The sequence below is a fragment of the Euleptes europaea genome, chromosome 21 (genome assembly GCF_029931775.1).
Source record: "Euleptes europaea isolate rEulEur1 chromosome 21, rEulEur1.hap1, whole genome shotgun sequence".
Lineage (NCBI taxonomy): Eukaryota > Metazoa > Chordata > Lepidosauria > Squamata > Sphaerodactylidae > Euleptes > Euleptes europaea.
Window position 1 is genome coordinate 4,153,970 of NC_079332.1, and position 12,750 is coordinate 4,166,719.

Consider the following 12,750-nt stretch of genomic DNA (forward strand, 5'->3'; position numbering starts at 1 on the left):
TTGATATTCAAACTAAAGTCAATGCATTTACCTGGGCTGAATAAAGACCTTGCATTCATGGCTCATTACCAATGCTGATTTCCCCACACCCATCTCTTCCCTGGACATCTGCATATCACACCTAATCCCATCACGCCTGCTATTCACATGGACATACTGTTAACATTTACATACTAATGCTTGTCTGAATTCACTCTCCTCTACTTAAAGACAGATGGATTCACATTCTGTATCTGAAGAAGTGAGCTGTGGCTCATAAAAGCTCATACCCTGCCAGAAAATATTCTTGTTAGTCTTTAAGGTGCTACTGGACTCTTGCTCTTTTCTACAACATTTACATACTAATGCTTGCCTGAATTCACTCTCCTCTACTTAAAGACAGATGGATTCACCTTCTAGCTGTATCTGAAGAAGTGAGTGGTGGCTCACGGAAGCTCATACCCTGCCAGAAAATATTCTTGCTAGTCTTTAAGGTGCTACTGGACTCTTGCTCTTTTCTACTCTTGTAGTACTCAAACACTGTACCGCCAGGAAGCCCACAAGCAGAGCACAGAGGCCAATGCCACCCCCTTGTTGCTGTCCGATGTTAAGAGGTACCCTGCTCCTGAATATGGGGGTTCCATTAAGCTACCCTGGCTAATAAGAGCAGTCTTGTTGGATCAAGCCAGAAGTTGCTCTAGTTTTGCATCCTGTTTCCTATAGTACTCAAGCACTATGCCACCAGGAAGCCCACAAGCAGAGCACAGAGGCCAAAGCCGCCCCCTTGTTAGTGTCCCCAGCAGCTGTCTGATGTTCAAAGGTACCCTGCTCCTGAATATGGGGGTTCCTTTTAAGCTACCCTGGCTAATAAGGGCAGTCTTGCTGAATCAAGCCAGAAGTCCCTCTAGTTTTGCATCCTGTTGCCTGGAAGCCCACAAGCTAGGGTTAACCAACCTCCAGGTAGTAGCAGGAGATCTCCCGCTATTACAACTGATCTCCAGCTCATAGAGAGCAGCTCACCTGGAGAAAATGGCCGCTTGGGCAATTGGACTCTGGCATTGAAGTCCCTCCCCTACTCAAACCCCACCCTCCTCAGGCTCCACCCCCCAAAATCTCCCGCCCATGGTGAAGAGGGACCTGGCAACCCTACCACAAGCAGAGCCAAGGCCTCCCCCCCACGTTGGTGTCCCCAGCAGCTGTCTGATATTCAAAGCTACCCTGCTCCTGAATATGGAGGTTCTATTAAGCTACCCTGGCTAAGATCTGTCTTACCATATCAAACAGGAGCAAGAGGTGGATCTTGTGCTGTGATGGAAATTAAGAGTAACCAATTCTTGCATTGTTTCTAGGCTGGTTTCCCTGCTCACTCAGGCCTTGGAAGAATGTGTGGGAAAGCAGCAGCTGCTACAGCAGGACCTAGCACGGTGCCGTTCTGTTCTTGGGAACTGGTAAGTTGCCAGGCGGGAGAGGCTACTTGAAGTGTTTGCAGCCAGCAGAAGAGACAGTGGAAGTAAACATTCCTTTTTCCTCTTCTTTCGTAAGAAGTTGGGATTGTGAAAATTTAAAACCTGAGGATCCTGCAGTACAAAGAGAAGGGCTGTCCTATGAACACCAGTAATAATGAGTACTCTTTCAAAGCGCTTCGTACATGTTATCTTGTAATCCTAACAGCCCTGTAATGTAGGCTAGAATTATGATCCTGTTGAAGATGGCAGAGGCTGAAGCCTGCCACCTACTAAATTTGTTATGGAAGCAAAATTTGAACCCAGATCACAGGGGGAGGAGATGCGGCTCAGTTGTAGAGCATCTGCTTGGCATGCAGAAGGTCCCAGGTTCAATCCCTGGCATCTCCAGTTAAAGGAATCAGGTAGAAGGCTTCCAACTGAGACCCTGGAGAGCTGCTGCCAGTCAGAGCAGACAATACTGAACTTGATGGGCCAAGGGTCTGATTCAGTGTAAAGCAGCTTTCCGTGTTCATGCGTGTCCACTGCTTATTTCTTTCCCCACCATGACATACCAGCTTGTGGCATTTCAAGTTCTCATGTCCAAGCTGGGGCGACCCAGTAATTCCTCTGTAAGTTGCTAAATACGCGTTCGTTTTCATTTTTCTCTCTGCTAGGAACTTGCAAACTCCTGACAGCCCTACAGTCAAGGACTGCAGCAGCGACCAGCAAGGTAAAGGGGAAGCCTCTTTCTTGCCCACTGCGATGCCTCTAGCAGGAGCAGTCATTTGATGCTTGGCATGGTGTAGTGGTCAAGAGCGGTGGTTTGGAGCGGTGGACTCTGATCTGGAAAACCGGGTTCAATTCCCTACTCCTCCGCATGAGTGGCGGAGGCTTAACTGGGGGACTGGATTTGTTTCCCCGCTCCTACACACGAAGCCAGCTGGGTGACCTGGGGCTTGTCACACTCTCTCAGCCCCACCTACCTCACAGGGTGTCTGTTGTGAGGAGGGGAAGGGAATGGTGATTGTAAGGTGGTTTGATTCTTCCTTAAGTGGTAGAGAAAGTTGGCATATAAAAAACCAGCTCCTTCTTCATAGTCAAAAAGGGCAAGAGTCCAGTAGCACCTTAAAGACTAACAAAAATATTTTCTGGTAGGGTATGAGCTTTCGTGAGCCACAGCTCACTTCTTCAGAAAGCTCATACCCTACCAGAAAATATTTTTGTTAGTCTTTTAAGGTGCTACTGGACTCTTGCCCTTTTTGACTACTGCAAACAGGCTAACACGGCTACCCACTGTGAATTCCTTCTTCATAGGTTGAGGAAGAAGATTTATCATGTAACATCATGTCTACGTAATTGTTATTTGCAAATACCCTTCAGTTTTATCTCTGCGCTATTTAAAGAACAGCAAGATGGCCCTTTAAAAAAAGAAAAAAACGAGGTCAGGATGACATTTATACTGACTGTCTGCTGCATTTTCAGAAAGGGAGCCCACAGTGGAGGAGCTTGAGGAACTGACATTACTTAACAAAGCTCTGGAGAAAGCTGTGAAAATCCGAACAAAATTCCTGAGCCATGTTCCTCTGCATGAGGCTCCCGGTGGCACCAGAGCGTTGGAGAAGAAACCTGTCGCCCATGTTGCTGTCAAACAGCAAGGCACTAATTGCAAAGGGAGTGTTTCCAAGGAGCAGGCCAAAGTGACGCCCGGCGGCCAAAAACCTGCATCTTCCCGAAAACCCTCGGCGTACGTGCTGAAAGCTCCCTACCAGACTGACCCAGAAGTGAAAAGGCTGCGGGGGAAAACTCCAGCCAGGCTGACTCACAAGGTCCCAAAGGGCTCTGGGAGGAAGTCACTCCAAGGGGCTGCCTCTCACAAAGCCAAGGTGCCTATAAAAATAACCAGAGTGGAATGTGGGAAGATCTCTGTGGTTGAAACTCCCGGATCGCCCCCTGACCTGTCCGACTCTGCCCAGGATGTGGAACAAAGTTCTTTGCTTGGGAACTCTACCACTGGGGGGAGCTCTGCAAGCACCGGGACTTGTGTTTCAGGAGAAAGCGCCCCAGGCATGTGTCCAGAACCACAGACATCCACTCTCCAGGAAAAGGGGTAGGGTCCCACAGATTTATTTATTTTTTCCTGTTCGATAAATGTTGAAATTCAAGCCAAGGAAGTAAGACTTGCCCCAACAAGATGCGTGTCTCTCTGGGCGTGTCTCTCTGGGCGTGCTGGCCGCTAATGCAAACCCACTCTTCTTGCAGGTCTTCGCTGAAACTGCCCCTTCCGTACAGAAAAGCCTCTTTCAGGCTCGCCAGGTAACCTCACCAGAGCTTCCTAGAACTTTTTTGCAAGTGGACGGGAAGAGGGTGGTGGGAGAAATCTCCAAAATCTCTTTAAGAATCTATAGGACCTTTTGCATGGAAGGGCTGTTTGTAAAGGGAGATTGCCCTGGGGGTGGGGGGTGCCAGAGGTTGGCTGGTCCAAAGAACTTCATTTACAACTGTTCATTTCATAACAGCGAGTGAAGGTCTGACTGGGATTAAAGCCTGCAGGATCACCGAGAAGTTGTGACTGGCCCACGGCCAATGAAGTAGGGGTCACTGGGGGTGTGGGGGGAAAGGTAGTTGTGAATTTCCTGCATTGTGCAGGGGGTTGGACTAGATGACCCCTGGTGTCCTCTTCCAACTCTATGATTCTAAGTGAATAAGGACCTGCCTCTCCAGCTGTCTTTGCTTTCTTCTATACCTGCTCCAATTTATTTGTGCTTTAAAGAGTTCCCCGTGCCCGGTGCGAGTGTTCTGACTTATTTCAACTCTTCCTGTCCTTCCCTCCCCGCTGCCCTTTTTCTCCTTCTTGCCCCACACGCTCAGGCTGTGGGAAGACTGCCGCCTTTGCCAGACGAGCCCTGAGGCTGCCGCCGTGCGGGATCGCTTTATGGAGAAGTTGCAAGCGACCGTATCCTTTGTGCCGGACTCGGGCAAAGCGAAACGCAGCTGCAGGTATGAGGGAAAAGCCCTTTCCTTGCCTGGAAGTGGGCTAGTATGGAAAGAGGCTCATCCTGAGCTTCACATGAACACATGAAGCTGCCTTATGCTGAATCGAACCCTGGGTCCATCAAAGTCAGTATTGTCTACTCAGATCAGCAGTGGCTCTCCAGGGTCTCAGGCAGAGAAAGGTCTTTCATATCCCCTACTTGCCTTGTCCCTTCAACTGAAGATGCAGGGGATTAAACCTGGGACCTTCTGCATGCCAAGCAGATGCTCTACCACTGAGCCACTGACCGGCAGTGGTTCTCCAGGGTCTCAGGCAGAGATATTTCACATCACATACTTGCCTAGTCCCTTTAACTGGAGATGCCTGGGATTGAACCTGGGACCTTTTGAACTTGAAGCATCCCCTGGAAGCATCCCCTTTTTCTCATCTCCCCTCCCCCCAAAAAAACAACAGTCTCTTTCCTTAAACTCATGGCCAGTTCTCCTCGCCTTCACCGTCTCTCAGCCTGGCTGAAGTGGAAAAGGAATTGACGTCTCTGCGGGGCGTCTGCGCCCGTCTGAGCCAGTGCGTGGAGGCCGAGACGCCAGGTGAGAAATGCACTGTGGGTAGTTGAAAACAGTGCCCCTCTTTGCCGACTTCGTTGAGCGGGGAGCGTGGTCGCTGCGTTCGCAGTCCCGGGTTAAGTGGTCTGCAGGGGTCTGTGGTCCAGGGCCCGTCTGTGCATCATGGGTCAGCACACCCCAAATGGGCTCTTGACGCGGAGCTGCAGACATTCCCATCTCACTGATTATTTTGTATGATGCACGTCCCAACACTTGTGCATTAGAAGAAGAAGAGTGGGTTTTTATATGCCGATATTCTCTGAAGGAGATTCAGACCAGCTTAGAATCATAGAATCGTAGAGTTGGGAGGGACCGCCAGGGTCATCTAGTCCAACCACTGCACAATGCAGGAAATTCACAACTACCTCTCCCCACACCCCCAGTGACTCCCTACTCCATGCCCAGAAGATAGCCAAGATGCCCTCCCTCTCATGAACTGCCTAAGGCTTACAATCGCCCTCCCTTCCCCTCCCCACAACGGACACCCTGTGTGGTAGGTGGGGCTGAGAGAGTTGGGAGAGAACTGTGACTGCCCAAGGTCACCCAGCAGGCTTCATGTGGAGGAGCGGGGAATCAAACCCAGATTAGAGGCCACTGCTCTTAACCACTACACCACGCTGTTCGTGCACATGCCTATAAAAAGTAATGCCCAGTGGCCCTTGGAGTGTTCTTGGCATGCGCGAGATGCTCTTTTTTTTGACGGTGGGGGGTGGCTCACAAAGAGTTTTGGAATGAACTCACCTTGAGATGTGGGCGAGGTAGACAGAAGGGCTGTTGGTTTGGCTTGGCACCTCCTCCCGGATCTTCTGACTGCGCAGCCACGATTTCTTCGATTTCTGCTTATCTCGCAGCTTCTCTTGGGGAAGACCCAGCATGGGAGCGAGAGTATGAAAGCCTTCTGGCTTTGGAGGGCCTCCAGCCCCTGGTTTCCCAGTGCCTGGACAAAGCACAGATGCTCCAGGAAGGTGAGGCTCGGCTTGAAGGGCGAGACCCCTACTCGGTCAACATGGGTGTACAAGGCTGCACGGGGTTTTAATAAGAAGGGGTCCGACCTTCTGGGACAACAGAAAACAACTCGACAACTCAGAGGGTTGCCAGCGCCAGGTTGGGAAATACCTGGAGGTTTTTGGGGGCGGAGCCTGAGGAGGCGGGGTTAATGGAGGGGAGGGACTTCAATGCCATAGAGTCCAATGGCCAAAGCGGCCATTTTCTCCATGGGGAAACTGATCTCTGTCGGCTGGAGATCAGTTATAATAGCAGGAGATCTCCAGCTAGTACCTGGAGGGTGGCAACCCTAGCTGTGTATAAGAATTTGAACTTGAGTGAACGGATATTTTTTTTAAAGTTATTTTTGCAGGGACGCTAGTTCTGTCTGTGTCCGCAACGCTCTTATTTTTATCGTTTTATTATAACTTTTATCCCTCAAGGACCTCAGGATAGGATACCTGATTCAGGGACTATGGATTTGTGTTTTTCCTGAGTTCATACCAATTGGTAATCTTTGATGCTTGGCTAAGGCTTGTCCTTCCCTCCCCTTGACAGCCGTGGAGTCCCATATGCGGCTTATCCCAGCCTGTTCTGCTGGCAGCGAAACCTCCTCCTCTGCGAAGGGTCCCTTTCTCCAGAGGCGAAGGAGCTGCTGCACAGAGACGTTTGGGCCCCCGCCTCTGCTCCATTACTCCAGCCTGAAAGAGCTGCTGGAAATGGAGTCCTTGAGGCTGCAGGTGGCCATGTTGAGCCAGCAGATCGACATACAGAAGGTAACCTGGCAGGGGATGTGCGTAGCGGGGGAGTTTTGATTTGGCAGACCTTAACCTGGCGCCTGGTTGGCCACTGTATGAACAGACTGCTGGACTGGATGGGCCTGGGTCTGATCCAGCAGGGCTTTTCTTATGTTCTCATGTAATCTTGTGTTCCCTTTAAGAACAGAAGATGGGTCCATCTAGTCCGGCATCCTGTTTCACACAGGATACTGCCTTCAGCTAGTGTGGTGTAGTGGTTGAGAGCGGTGGACTGTAATCTGGAGGACTGTCTTGGATTCCCCCCTTCTCCACATGAGTGGTGGACTCTAATCTGTTGAATCGGATTGGTTTCCCCCACTCCTACACTTGAAGCCTGCTGGGTGACCCTGGGCCAGTCACAGCTCTCTCTGAACTCTCTCCGCCCCACCTACCTCACAAGGGGTCTGTAGTGGGGAGGGGGAGGGAAGGTGATTGTAAGCCGCTTTGAGACTCCTTAAGGCAGAGAAAAGTGGGGTATAAAAACCTACTCTTCTTCTAGCACTGGTATGAACACACATGAAGCTGCCTTCTACTGAATCAGACCCCTTGTTCATCAAAGTCAATATTGTCTACTCAGACCGGCAGCGGCTCTCCAGGGTCTCAGGCAGGGATCTTTCACATCACCTACCCGCCTAGTCCCTTTAACTGGAGATGCCGGGGATTGAACCTGGGACCTTCTGCATTCCAAGCGGGTGCTCTGCCACTGAGCCACAGCCCCTCCCCATGGGCTGTATGGCAGAGCATGACTGTCTCTGAACATTTAGTCATCAAGGCCTAATGGCCAAGTACTAACCAGGGCCCTCTCCCATCCAAGTACCAAGCAGGTTCAAGATCGGCTAGCCTGATGCAAAGGTCAGGCTATCAGACTGAGTTTTAATCTGTGGTTTCCCGATGGTAGAAGAAGAAGAATTGGTTTTTATATGCCGACTTTCTCTACCACATGAGACTCAAACCGGCTTACAATCACCTTCCTTCCACCTCCCCACATCAGACACCCTGTGAGGTAGGTGGGGCTGAGAGAGCTGTGACTAGCCCAAGGTCACCCAGCAGGCTTCATGTTGAGGAGCGGGGAATCAATCCCGGCTCTCCAGATCAGGCTCCACGGCTCCAAACCACCGCTCTTAACCACTACACCACAGTGGCTCTTCACACTGCCTTTTCAACCTTTTGGGGCCTTCCCCTGTTCCAGCTCCTTCCGACGCAGGCGGTTTTCCTAGCTCTGCGCTCTGCTTTCTTTTTTGCCCAGGCCCTGGAAGGCGAGCTCCTCCCTCTTCTCAAACCCGGTCCTGCTCCACGAGGCTCCCGCGCTTCTTTGTACCGTGCCATTTACACACTGCTGTGCGAGGGGGGCACGCACTTCCCTGCCCTTGTCTGCGAGGAGGGCTTGTCTGGCGACCTTGAACCCTGACCAAAAGCATGCCGAGCAACGGCCTTCAGCGGCAAGTTCTGCTCTCCCCTGTGAACGAACGGGGCTCCCGTTATGCCGAATAATACCTCTCCTGCATGTAAACCAAATAAAATTGTATTATACGTTTTCCAGATCTTTTGCTGTCCCTCCTGCCTCTTCTGAAATCTCTCTAAGCAACCCCGAAGCATCTGCCCACCCTTTCTCGTTGAAGAACCAGGCCTTGGCTTCCAAGAACTGGGCAAACTGGTTTGACATGTCAACATCTATCCGCAACAGCCGGCCACAAGCTGGCCCAGAAGGGAGAGTAAAAAAGAAACCTCATAGAATCATAGAGTTGGAAGGGACCACCAGGGTCATCTAGTCCAACCCCCTGCACAATGCAGGAATTTCACAAGTACCTCCCCCACACACACACCCAGTGACCCCCTACTCCATGCCCAGAAGATGGCCAAGGTGGCCTCCCTCATCATCTTCTTAAGGTTATAGAATCAGCATGGCTGACAGATGGCCATCTACCCTCTGCTTAAAAACCTCCAGGAAAGGAGAGATCACCACCTCCTGAGGAAGCCTGTTCCACTGAGGAATCACTCGAACTTGTTAGAAAATCCTTCCTGATGTCTATACAGAAACTCTTTTGGTTTAATTTCAACCCGTTGGTTCTGGTCCGACCTTCTGGGGCAACAGAAAACAACTCGGCGCCCTCCTCTATATGACAGCCCTACAAGTCCTTGAAATAAAGCAGAGTGCAGAGCTAGGAAAATCGACCCTGGCTCACATTTGTATAGAGAGATGGCTGTAAACACAGGGGCTTAGCTGGACTCCTTGGTGCAAAGACAACCAAGGGCATAGTTAAAAATTGGAGTGTAAAAAGTTAGGATCCACCAGCAAGCACTGAGGAAAGATGGGAGTGCGACGTTATGTTGGTGTTGCCGTCTGTTTCATTAGTAGAGATGAGCGGAAACCCATTTACCCAGTGAGCTCCTTCCCTAGGAGATCGGAAGAAGCTAAAGTTTCCCTTCTCTTAGCAGACTCCTCTCGGGAGATAACCTCTCAAGCAGCCAAATTTTGCCTCTGGTCTAGTGGGATTCGTAAAAAACTGGTTGAAAACCTTACCCCATGGAAGATGTTTCCTCCCCATCTTCAAATCATCCCTCCCAGAATCATCAGCTTTTATTATTTTATTATTTTAACCTAACGTTGGTTTTTCATTCAGAGCTGATATTGTGTCAAAATAAAACTTGACCGATTGATTGCGAAAAGGGCTGTTGTGGGTGAGCTCCCCTTCCAAATTTCAGACCCACATCCGGAACCCTTGTGGAGCGGTTCACAACGTCAACAATTCAGGCTTTGAAAGTAAAACTCATGTTGCTTCCTTTTTCCCAAAAAAAGTAAAGAAAGGTCATGCTTTGTAGATGCATGACTCACGTCGTTTGATTTCTTCTTCTTTTTGCCCCTTTGCGGCTGTACGGCAATTTTAGCCCAGCCGCCGCACTCGGGTTGAACGCTCTGCTGCGGCGCGGCGATAAAAAGCCTGATTAGAACACTGCGCTCACAGCCAGGGTCGCGTCTCGTTGCCAGGCTTGGGACTGACAAAGCCGCGACACACGAATCAGGTCACTGGTTCTCCTTGTTATTTTTTATATTAAGTCCCCAGGAGCAATTGTAGGAATTTTCCAGGGAGCGAAGCCTGAGGCCAGCGGCAACTCTATTGTTTAAAGTCTAGGGCTGCCAAGTTCAAAGCGATCAAAACATTTCAGCCCCCCCCCCCCCACATCAAATGCATTCTGCCCTTTTCTTTGGAGAGGCGGTTTTACACTGGTGACTGCGTCCACCAGACACAGTCCACTGTTTTTAACCACTATACCATACTAGAGGGACCGGTGGCCTGATTCCCTATCTAACAGTGGCCCTCTTTGGCAATCTGAAAAACGGGGCAATTCGTATTCCCCCACCCACCCACCCCGTCACCGTCTCCACCTTGGAAACCTGGAAGATGCTTCAAGGGCTTTGAGGCAGTAAAACAAGAAAGGACTGAGGTCACGGAGCCAAAAATAGATGGGGGGGGATTTCACCTAGCAACTTGTCACCATTCAAGATGCCTTTTGTCTGGGAGGAGGAAGGTGACACCTGGGCGGCTATTTTCAGAGGCCCGCTTCCTGGCTCTCCTGTGTCATTAGAAGGCCTTTTGTGTTCTCTTCCTCCTCCTTTGATTCATTCAAATGAAAGCCGGAGGAAAGGCCTCCTCTGCCTTTTGACAGGTGAGCTGCGGGGCTGACATCTTCCACCTGTGCCTTTTTTTTTACTAACAGCTGAAGAGCTCAGGCAGTTGAGGGAGGAGACGGGTGTCTGTGCAGCAGACGGTCCCTCGCATTGCCGTTGGAAGCTCTTCTGTGGTTTGCAGCACCGTGGGGTGAGAGAAGCAGGCCTGAGCAGACATGCCCTGATCCTGTTATGGGTGTCTCTGAGCTGGCATGCTGGAGCTTGGCTATCTGGCTGAGAAAGGTGACCAGGATTGGGGATTTGGGATTTAAGGTAGAGCCGTTGAGAGACGAGATGCCTAGAAGGGGCCGTGGCTTAGTTTGTAGAGCATCTGCTTGGCGTGCAGATGGCCCCATGTTCAATCCCCGGCCTCTCCAGTTAAAGGGACTAGTCGGGTAGGTGATGTGAAAGACCCTCTGTCTGAGACCCTGGAGAACCGCTGCCGGTCTGAATGGAGGATACTGATTTAGATGGACCAAGGGTCTGATTCAGCAGAAGGCAGCTTCATGTGTGCGCGATTAAGCAGAGGTTGTCTGCCATTGCTTTCCTCTGCAAAGTCTTCCTTGGCGGTTATCTCATCTAAGTACCAACCATATATAAGACATCTAGAACAAATGATAAAAATGTGGAAACATATTGACACAGACACATAAACCAGGAAGGAGGGGAAATTAAAGTTAGCCGAGGAACGCCCAATAAAACTGAAAAGACTTCCCCTGCTGGTGGAAGAGATTATTGGGGGGGGGGGGGACCGGATGAATCCACAGTTGTATCTCTTTCTTACTTTTTATGTCTCTTTGCCTAGCGAGCTGACCACAACTTCTTAACATTTCTTGGCCGTAGAAAATTAAAGGGCTTCCCATAGCACTCCACTGCCACGAGAGGGCACCCCAGCCTCATTATCTGGCCTTTTCCCGCTGGTCTCCCTCGCATGCTAGGGTGTCCAAGAAATCACCCCGCTATTACCCCCAACCCCTCCCCATCTATGGGGGGAAAAACCCCGTGTGCTAGCATATGAAAGAAAATACTGTTTAGGGAGACTAGTGGGAATACAGTTCCTGGTCCATCTCTTTTATATTTTATATTTCCTATCAATCTATCTTTGGAGGACATTGATTCATAGGATCGCCATGAGTCGGAAGCGACTTGACGGCACTTAACACACACGTCTGTCTGTCTGTCTGTCTGACCTGCTTTTCTGTCAGCAGTTCTCATGAAGCACTTCATCAGCATTAAAAAGAAAGACAAAATAGCAAAATGAAAAAAAGAGCACAGAAATAAAGCAATGGGAAGACCCAGCAAGAGATGGATGGACTCAATAAAGGAAGCCACGGCCAAGAGTTGGTGTTTTATATGCCGACTTTCTCTACCACTTAGGGGAGAATCAAACGGCTTACAATCGCCTTCCCTTCCCCTCCTCACAACAGACACCCTGTGAGGTAGGTGGGGCTGACAGTGTGTGACTAGTCCAAGGTCACCCAGCTGGCTTCATGTGTAGGAGTGGGGAAACAAATCCAGTTCACCAAATTAGCCTCCGGCACTCATGTGGAGGAGTGGGGGAATTGAGCCCGGTTCTCCAGATCAGAGTCCACCACTCCAAACCACCGCTCTTAACCACTACACCACGCTGGCTCTACTTGTATGTGTATGTGTGTGTGTGTATGGCGTGAATGGGGATTTGCATCTGGGGGCGCATTCACACATGCCAAATAATGCATTTTCAATCCACTTTCAATGCACTTTGCAGCTGATTTTACTGTGTGAAAGGGCAAAATCCGCTTGCAAATGATCGTTAAAGTGCATTGAAAGTAGACTGAGAGTGCATTATTCAGTATGTGTGAAAGTGCCCTCTGAGGTTGCTTTCTCTGGGCTGGGAAACACTTGGAGATTTGGCCGCAGGTAATTAAAGGACTTGCCCACTTGCCAGGAGAGGGCACCCGAGCCTCAAGATGTAGCCTTACTCTGCTCGTCTCCCTCCCATGTGTGGGTGTCAATCACCCCGCTGTGTCCCCCCCTCACCCAAATCTACCCCTCTGTGGCGATGGCCGACGATGAGTCAGACACTGGGGTTCCTTCTCCTCCCTGCAGAATGAGTCACCAAAGGCCCAGAGGCGACAATCAATTTTTTGCTTGTTTTCTTTGAAAAATGGCACCCTGACATCGGTGTCCTGCCCCCCCCCCCAATGTGCAACGTTACAGAGAGTTTCCACTTGTGTGGTTTTAACGCACCTGATAAAACACCCTTGCAAATAAAAAAATGCTTCCTGCAGAACTATTAAACTAT

General features: G+C 50.1%; 1 protein-coding gene across 1 annotated transcript in view; it reads left to right on the plus strand.

Moving 5' to 3' along the window:
* Positions 1 to 8,207, plus strand: part of TEDC2 (tubulin epsilon and delta complex 2) — a 23,727-nt gene extending 15,520 nt beyond the window's left edge. Inside the window, exons 2-11 of the mRNA XM_056866571.1 lie at positions 510 to 593; positions 1,329 to 1,427; positions 2,099 to 2,154; positions 2,907 to 3,531; positions 3,684 to 3,737; positions 4,293 to 4,377; positions 4,895 to 5,003; positions 5,870 to 5,983; positions 6,561 to 6,778; positions 8,046 to 8,207. Coding sequence (XP_056722549.1) covers positions 510 to 593; positions 1,329 to 1,427; positions 2,099 to 2,154; positions 2,907 to 3,531; positions 3,684 to 3,737; positions 4,293 to 4,377; positions 4,895 to 5,003; positions 5,870 to 5,983; positions 6,561 to 6,778; positions 8,046 to 8,207 — 1,606 coding nt within the window. The remainder of the gene's footprint in view (positions 1 to 509; positions 594 to 1,328; positions 1,428 to 2,098; positions 2,155 to 2,906; positions 3,532 to 3,683; positions 3,738 to 4,292; positions 4,378 to 4,894; positions 5,004 to 5,869; positions 5,984 to 6,560; positions 6,779 to 8,045) is intronic.
* The last annotated feature ends 4,543 nt before the right edge of the window (positions 8,208 to 12,750 follow it).